General features: G+C 36.4%; 1 protein-coding gene across 1 annotated transcript; it reads right to left on the minus strand.

The window, feature by feature from the left end:
• Positions 1–351: 351 nt before the first annotated feature.
• On the minus strand, positions 352–4372 carry LOC105924877 (heat shock 70 kDa protein 12A). Its single transcript, XM_036138658.1, has 5 exons — positions 4065–4372; positions 3287–3511; positions 3043–3214; positions 640–1379; positions 352–552 (listed from the first exon to the last, which is right to left on the minus strand). The coding sequence occupies exons 1-5, from the start codon at positions 4344–4346 to the stop codon at positions 352–354; spliced, it is 1620 nt and encodes a 539-aa protein (XP_035994551.1). The 5' UTR covers positions 4347–4372.
• Between the last annotated feature and the right edge of the window lie 5375 nt (positions 4373–9747).

The following is a 9747-nucleotide window of genomic DNA, read 5'->3' on the forward strand; positions in this document are numbered from 1 at the left end:
GAACGTCTTAAAGTAGAATGGACTTGGACTAGAATAAACATTCATGTTTTTTGGTGTGTATTAAGTACTTACCACCTTTTAGTGGGACGACATCAATCATTCTGGTTGTAATACTGTTGTAGACGTTTCTTACCCTACCCTTAACTGTTACCCTTTGCCTTTTAAAGATGGAGAATGATGTTTGAGTTATTGTTTAAAGCAAGCTTTCACTTTTTCTACATCAGCAATTTCAATGATTTAGCTGTTTATAGTCAAACCAATTGTCTGTATTAAATTATAGAGCTTGTGCACATTTTTATATTTGCCTTATGTGTCTTATTTTTTACACTCTCCTTTATGTTTTTATAACTTTTATTTTGTTACGAAGTTTAGTTTCACTGTGTATACTGAGCCTGACTCCCTGTCAGTGGCCGTTGCTGTCATTTCTGTGAAGCCAAACCTTATTTCTAGTTGGATCTCACGGTCCATTCCTAGTGGAGTGTCAGGTGACTGAACAATAATTGATTTGAGTTTTTCCACTTTTGGCTCATCCACATACATGGGAGTTTTTTCCTTTGTGCGAAAAAAATCAAGAGTAATTTGTTTTAGATCTTGTTCAAGAGGATAAAATAAGTGCGTTCTGGTTTCATTCCAACCAACATCCTCATCAATTTCAACCAGTTTGCTAAAGATATCGTCACACCAGTCACCCTCTCGGTTTGTGTATTTCTTGTCTGCCCTGTGCTTTGACTCATTAAAACGTTCTAAGACACCTACACCATAGGTATAAGCACTTTTTCTAGATGCCACTACACCTTTCTTTTTTCCAAACTCTACAGCACCCTTTACAATGGCTTCTTGGGGCCTAAATGGACACAGAACTTTGCAGTCATCAATAAACTCATCAGTAATGCGTTTCTGTAGAATCTGACTTTCAGCAAAACCTCCCACTAACAGAATGTAATCAATGTTGAGTCTTTTCTTCCAGATTTCTCTGAGATGCAGAGTGACGCTGCATAGACTCTCTTCAAAGAAGGATCTCAGTTTCTGCTTCGATACTTTAATTACCCCCTCATCCCAAGATGCTCCTTGCACTCGATTAAAGAATTCCTCCATATTTTGTTTTTTCTGAGCCAGCATTCCCAGATTCAGTGGACAGATGATTTCCATATCTTCATCGTTTCTTTTAAAAAGTGTGAAGTCACACATAATTCTTCTAACCTCGCTGGGGTAGTTTTCTTCATATTTATCCCAGACTTCAGCAGTGAATGTGTCCCGGAGGAACTCTTTAAATTTTCTGTCCACAGTTTGTCCTCCAAGATTGCTCCCAGAAGCCTTGTGCAGCTCCTTCAGAACGCCTCCTTCAAGAATCTCATGCACGGTGATGTCAATGGTTCCTCCTGAAACACAGAGAGGAGGCTGTGATAAACTGACTGCTCAGCTGTAAACAATGCTGTTCTATGCAATTTTTTGTTTTCTTAACAGCCAAGAACAATAGCAAATATCAGCACACATACATGTTAGTCACAAGCCTTGATGCATACCAAAACTGAGAATATCTGCTGAAGTCTTGCTTATTTGTGTAATAAAACTAGATGATTCAGTTTACAGCTTTGAAAAAAATAAATAAACAGTGTAATTATCAAAGGCAGGGGACCCAGAATTCAACCAGATCAGCAGAGGTTCAGAACAGGCCTTTTATAAAAAGAAAAACAAGGACTGGAACCTAAAACCAAAAAGATCAATGCACCCAGAAAGATGGCAGAAAAGAAAAGAACAGAACAGGCAGGAACAGGATGACTCAGATCACTGGAGGGAAACGGGTCAAAATCCAAAAACAGAACAGAAACAGATAGTGCTGGAAAAGAGTCAACCATAACATGAACAGACTCAACAAGGCGACCTGGCACTGATGTCCAGTCTGAACAGTTTATACGGAGGTGGAAATAGGTAAAACCGGTGAGAGGTAATTGCAGGAGGAGTGGAGTTAGGTAGGTGTGTGGACTAAGTAATCAGACCAGTCATCAGTGCCGAGGCCCAAAACAAGAACTCTGGAGCAGACCAAACCTAAACAAACACTACTCAAACTGGAATAAAAGAAAACTCAAAACAGAAGAAACTAAACAGTGGTAGAACACAAGTAAACTGATAACAAACAGAATCAAAGTACAAAATCAAACCAAAACCCAAACAATTACATAAACCAAAACTAAGACAGAACCTAAACTATGAAAGAACCCAAACTAAGACTAAAACAGGACACGATCGATAATAGCAACCAAACAAGAAAGAACCCATAACAAAAACTAAACTAAGGCCAAAACTTAAACCATGACAAACAGATCTAAAAAAAAAAACTGTTTTTCTCTCTACAATCTTCTAATTACAGACATGTGTTTTTGTAATATATATATATATATATATATATATATATATATATATATATATATATATATATATATATATATATATATATATATATGGATGAATGGAATTAAATAAATGTTTAGTAAAATAATCCTGATTTCCAATAACAACGTTCATTTCTTGTCACATGCTCTTGACCAGTCTTCACATTGTGGTTTGGGTTCATCTGCCCAGTACACCATCAAATGGTTCTGATGTGTGTTGTTGGATACATTAAAAGCGAAAAGACGGGGGTAAAAAGGCAAATACGTCTTTTTTAAATAAACCAAGTAGCCTATTATTTGATAAAACTAAAGAAATTGTGACTTATTTGCCATCATCCGTGAGAAAAAATGTCATATTGAAATGACATCATGCTCAGATATAAAAATTGTGTAACTATAAAACAACAAAAGCATAAGGACTTGGTGATTGAAAGGATTTTTAAACAATAATATTTCTGTTTTTGACAAATGTTTAAACTTTTCTCAAAAATCTGAGCCACAGATCTGATAAGTGATATTTGTTTTAACCACTTTGCGTGACTTTTTGCAAGACCAAATATTTAGAAACAAAAATATTTACAAAATCATTTTTAATCAATTGTTGTTTAATCATTATATTACTTTAGAACAGCCACTATTGAAAATGTCATACCTCCACAATCAACAACAATGTAGCGAGTTCCTGGAGATTGGTCAAGTTTGTTTCTTCCCTGTTTTTCTGCTATGAAACCCTCAGGTGGTAGTTTTTTACAATGGACTGAAGCTGCCTCTGGTTCCAGAGCAAACACCAAATTGTTTTCAGTTCCATCAGACACAATGCCTGCCTGCAAGCAATAAGAAAATACTAAGGACATGTTAACATGTTAACTGTAGTGTCTAAATAGGTTGTGGGTTACCTTAGTTGCAGCTTCTCTCATGAACTGTTTGGCTGAATGATCCCAGATTGCAGGAACAGTCAGCACCCAGGTGAAGTCAGAGGCTTTGAATTTCCTTCCATCAGTGTTTTGTTCAATGGTTTTCAGAGCATCTTCCTTCAGAAATCTCAGAGTTTCTGAAAAAACGATCAGCGCCTTCATTTCCTTCCCATTGGCTGCTTTAATTGTCAGGTCTGTGGTGATTTTCTGGAGATGATCACAATTATGTCAACATAATCATGCTAAAATTTTGAAAAGCAGGACTATTGTAATTCTTTACTATCAGGAAGTCCAAAAAATGCAGTCCGAAGCCTTCAGCTGATGCAAAATACTGCAGCAAGAGTTCTGATGAAAATCAACAAGGGGAATCATATTTCACCAATTTTAGCTTCCCTTTATTGGCTTCCTGTTAAATCAAGAATAAAATTTAAAATTCTCCTTCTCTGACTACCCCGTATGTTCCTGTGTGTGTGTGTGTGTGTGTGTGCGTGTGTGTGTGTGTGTGTGTGTGTGTGTGTGTGTGTGTGTGTGTGTGTGATCAATAGCCAAATTAATCTTTTTTCTTCTTAGATGCATAAATCTTTTTCTAAATGGTATAGTTATGGTGATTAGCAACAATAGGCAAAAAAAAAAAAGAAACATCAAAGGAAATTTGAAGTAAGGCTTCCAAAACAACAGAAGTACAACAGAAATAAAAAGAACGCTTACAAGGTTGTTTAAAATTTCAATTATATCATTGTTGAAAGTATTTTTTACTCACTCTGTCATAGAGCGACATCTTGAAGCAATCAAAGAAGAACTTCGCCCTGGAATCTTTGCCTGCTCTTTTTAAATATGTTTCACTGGCTTTATATCCAAAGCTGACAAACTGTTGATGTTCATCAAACAGGATGCAGGTAGGCGTCTTTGGGGTTTCCAGTCCAACTTCTTCACCCCAGTATTTCACATGGGGATCAGCTTCTTCTTCTCTGGATGTCAAACTAAAAGCATATCCACTGTATGCTGTTCCAAAGTCTATAGCGATAATGTAAGATTCCCCCATTGTAGGAACAGGTCTGGTAGGTTGTGTTGAGGAAAAGAATCAACTAGTGCAAGACAGGTGTTACAGGTAAATATTTATACACAATCTTACCTGGGCTGGACTGACTGGAAGTCCAACCTTTTTAGATGAAGTGACATTTAGATTCTTATGAATGTCATCTGGCTGCCGCATTCACTTTAAACAAGACAAGGCAGAGCAACAGAAAGTGAGACGGCTCCGGGAAACTCCAGGTAAATACATCAGATTAAAAAGCTATAGAACTAAACATTTGGATAAACTAGGTTTACAATTTGCAATTACCTTTTAATCTAAAGTCATTTTACTTTACTCTGCGATGAGCTAAAATCTACAAAAATCTTGAAGTGTTCAGGCCAAGGCATAAAAGGAGCAAATGGGTGAGGTGAAAACTGAATCCTGCTAAATGGCTCCATTATTTTTTGGTATTTGGTAATTTATCAGTGCCATATTTTGCTTCATAGTAATTAAAAAATAGAATATACAGTACATACAGCTATATAAATGCTAAAGAACACCTGAAGCAATTACAGGATAAATACAAATAATCTTTGATTTCCAAGTCGATAAATGGAGTACAAATAATGTAGAAGGTATGTCTGTGCTCAAACAAATAATTCAGTTGTGATTTTTTTGTTGCTGGTTTAATTAAATACATACGGTCTTGTAAGTGCTATCATAATTAATATTCTGTCATTTTTTTAGAGCTGAAGAAAATGGATGGCTATACTGAAAACTCTCATGATGAAATAAGGTAATCTATAAAAATATTTTTAAATATAGTGTAACTGATTTAAAATTACCTTCTAATAAATAAATAAATAAAATGTCCACATTTTAAATGGTTGATTGTCTTTTTGTATATTATGCATTCTGTTCACAGATCTGCATTAGAACAACAAGAAGAGAACATGAACTCTTTCAGCAAACGGTATAGTTTTGCAATAAATAATATTCTATGTATAAAATAATAGAAAAGCCCAGTATTTTAATATTTCCTCACCATAGTTTACCTTCCTAAAACCAAAATAATGAGTAAGTGAATCACTGTGTAACAACAGCCCAGGCATTGTGAATAAATTTGTTGAATTATGTTCATCAGAGATATGTACTGAACTCATTCCAACAGGAATTCAGTTCTAGCTGGAGCAATTATTAATGAATTTTCTGATTAACATTAGACTAACACATAAATCATATTTACATGTAGAGTTGACACATTGGAAGAGATTCAAACACAGCAACATCAGAAGATTAGGTAAGCCATGGTTTGATTTAATATACATTTTTACAGAACTAAACAAGAAAAATTAAGTGTGTTGGAAATCTGCCAAACATCAGAATTAGCTGTCAGCCTCCAATAGGAATTAAAAGGAGAAGTCAGACTACACCAAAAAAGATGGTTTAGAAAAACTCATCTTCTTTGGGAGTTAAAACATGTTCTTAGTGGACATCGACAAAGTAAGAAGCCTGAAGTAGGCAAGTCAACCACTGCTTTAAAATTGCCTGTCTACCCTGGATGATCAAGCAACTTCTCTTTGTGATGGTCCACTACCTGATGGATGTGATTACAATCATACGTTCTGTCTTTGTGATTTGATTCAGACCACAGTGATGGGTTTAAGAGAAACCATCCTTTTCAACTCACTGTAGAGACCTGCTCCTAATAGGCTAGATTAAAAATAGATAATCTTGGGATTTACGGCTTTAACTAAATTGTGGTTTTCTTGCCTTCCGCTTAGTCCAAGAAAGATTTTACAGTACACCGCTAGATGGCTCAGTGGCATAGTGCAGTGTATGATTTGCAAGAAGAACAGAGGGGGGTCATTTCAAAAGTTTTATTAATGAACAAAAGTTTTATTAATAATGGTTAGCTAGCAGCTGCTCTTTCAGGTAGCTAGCTAGGTCCAGTAGGTTAGACTATTGTTTTTAAACTTGCGCCAACTACTGTCGGGACTCGGGAGTGGGTATTAGGTTACTTTAACCGCTTTGAGCAGAAAACGTAATAATATTCTTTAAAAACAAACAAAAAATTTAATTTACAAATGTGAAGGACACAGGACATGTATTAATATAAATTTTTAAAAATCCATAATATTCAGGAGTTAAAGCAAAAATAATCAATTTCACTGAAAATTTTTCTAGTCAGCCCATATATTCCCGGGCCGTGGACGTCATGCCACCTTAATAACCTCATTTGCTTATTGTCCAAAGTCCACTTTAACAAATCTGGTAGTTCCATTGACAATTCCTGTATCTTTCCCACCTTCCAGCTTCAGAGCCTTGGTGCCATCCTGGACAGTCCTCTTCATAATCTCCTTTACTTTCCACATCCATAACATCACCTGGTTAACTTTCATATTTGCAGCATCAAGCAAGTTCTTCCTTCACACTGTTGCCAAACTGGTCCACAGTCCACTCACCTTTCCCCTTTACAATTTCAAAACCCTCCATAAACTGCAGCTAATTCAAAAGACAGCAGCTTGCATCATTACATCATCTTCTTCACACCTGTACATTAACTCCACTGTCACGTTTAATATAAATCAATCCTATGATAATACAAGGCCAACAACAGCCATGGACAAAGAGGGACACAAAACCAACACGACACAGATCGCACATTACAATAATCAGTCTCTGCTTTGCCCGTTATTGCTCACCAATTAATTATCACAACTCATGAGTTTATAAAAAGGCATTAACTTTTAGCCCAGTGACATGTCCAGGATGGAATCCGTGTCCCCACCTCTCGCTCATTGACTGCTGGAGATGGTCAATAGCTCCTCCACCACCCTGTGTTACGTCAAGCTGGGTTTTCCAATCAGATACGGCATGACGTAACACAATGGATGGGAGGTTACATTTTTTAAAAGTTTAGTAAAATTGCTTAAAGTTTATCAGAAAAAAAACTAACTTGCTTTTAAAGATGAATATTTTTCATTAGAAAAATGTTATTAAACTTCTGCGTTAAGTTAAATATTTTTGAAGGTAATCTTGGCATGTAGCTTGTCTATCTGGCAGGTGTTTCTGGTTGGGGTAAAATTAGTCCATAGTTCCACAGGAGGCTTTTTCACATGTTTCTGGTGTGACCCAGTTCCACAGTGTCGCTTCACATCGCGCTCCACTCCGTGTAAAAATAACAAATAACTACAAAAACCTTTGAGAATCGCCTTTCTCTGGTCTCACACAGTTAGAACCCGTTCTCCAGTCCATGTTGTAGCTGCAGTTTATTTGATGTAGTTTCCTTAATAATCTGAATGCATCAAAATCCTTGTCATTTTATTTAACGAGTGTCCTGGTTCAGCTGCTCATGAGGTGGAGCTGCTGCTTATTGACTGACAGCCGCTCTGACTGCAGCTCTGCCTTCTTTGTATCAGAAAAGCGCAGGTGGAATATTCTTTATGATTTTTTTTTTTACTTTTTCCGAATCAGACCCAGTCAAACCGGGACATCATTTCACATTCCGACCCTTCTTCGTCTTCTTCAAAAAAGTGCGTCATGCTAAATTAGCTGAGCTAGAGCGTTACTCTTTCAGTTTTAAATAAAACATAACAGTGAATCATGAGGAGATCCCTGGTTAGTCGCTGCGTTTATCACCTAAGTTACTTGAAGCGAGGGAATAAACACTGACAGATGACATCATAGACATTATATATGTATACGCCCCGTCGACGGGTGAGAGGCGTGCCGACCAAGTGGCCATCTTAGGTCAGACCAAGCTGCGCTCAGAGAGAATAAACGTCAAGTCAGGAAAGTGGTACTTTATGTTTTTAGATACTCTGAATCCAGTGAATTCTCAATCGATTTCCAGATAAATTAGCTGATTGAAAATGTCACCCTTTTAGGGGCTACATGGGACCAATTGATTGAATTAAATGATTGATAGTCCAACTTAATACATAATTTCGTTTCTGTATTGACAGTTAGCAACTTCCAGTGTTACTTCCCAGGATGCCCGACTTTTACTCCGCTTATGGGTGCGCAAATAAAAGAACACTACGAACCATATATATATATATATATATATATAAATAAACAAAACAAACAAAATGGTCCTAAATTACTGGACAGAGTATTTTTCTTTTTGCTATGACTTTGTAATCTCTTTGATTCTAAGATGCATTATTTCGTTTTTTGTTGATTTTTTTCTTTTCTTCCACATTGCGGTTTGTATTATATCATTTTTAAATAATGCTATTGGCACATCTGCTCTCACTTGTCTGTATATAGTTTTGCTCCTATGTAGATCAGTGATGCTGTCAACACATACTCTTAAAAAGTGGCAGATGGTCACTGATGAGTATCTCTTTTTTGTACAGTTTAAAGTGCCATTTGTAAATGTACATGAAGTAGGAAGCTACCCTGTTGGAGCCAATTTATGATAAAAGGCATTGCGATGAATAGTCTATGAAAATATATATATATAAAAAAATAAAATAAAAATCTCTCTCTCTCTCTCTCTCTCTCTCTCTCTCTCTCTATTAGGGCTGTCAATCGATTAAAACAATTAATCTAATTAATTACATACTCTGTAATTAATAATATAAATTAATCGCATATAATTTTTGCTGTGAAAGTATTTCAAAAATATTTAAATTCAAATGATTCAATGAATAATCAGCATTAGATACATTAAAGTATCAGTTGTATCTAATGCATTATCTGTTGAATACGGATAATGCATTTGGCCACCGGGACGGACTAAATCGTTTGGCCAGCATTCACAGACTCGCTATCTGGACGCTATCTGGATGGTATCTGGCAATCTGATACCATCAACTTACTCTTAAAAGGATCTCGTGATACATTATCTAAAGAAGAAAAATACGTCGAGAACTCATCGTTTGCTCTGTTTGCGTCTGCCACTGTGCTCGCCTTCTGCCTTCCAGTCCGGCGCACAGGCGCGAAAAACCCGGATGACAACAATAGCAGTGAACTACCCTATACCAGGGCTTTTCAAATTCATTGAATGTGAGCCTCCCCTTGGAATAGGTAAAGATAACCACGCCCCCCCCCCCCCCCCCAACCACAAACCTACCCCACACAGGTCCCTGCAGTAAATGCATCTTTCTTTTGTGTCCCTAGAATGCTGTGTTTCAAAAACAACTGATAGCCCAACGCATGTTTTTTATTGTATTTCTTTTAACAAAGTACATTCATAAAAAAGGCCTATTCATAAAATATCCATCCAAATATTCCCATCTTACAGGTTACTTTTACTGAAACATCACGGACAGAGGGCTTAGCTTTAAAATTGAGCTGTCTTTAGAGCAAATTCATAAACAATTGTTTTCAACAGCAGACAAACTGAACTAAATAGATGCCAATGTCAAACTGAACTCACGTCAACAGGAGACATTAACTGAAATAATAATAAAAAAAG

Source organism: Fundulus heteroclitus, chromosome 7 (assembly GCF_011125445.2).
Source record: "Fundulus heteroclitus isolate FHET01 chromosome 7, MU-UCD_Fhet_4.1, whole genome shotgun sequence".
Lineage (NCBI taxonomy): Eukaryota > Metazoa > Chordata > Actinopteri > Cyprinodontiformes > Fundulidae > Fundulus > Fundulus heteroclitus.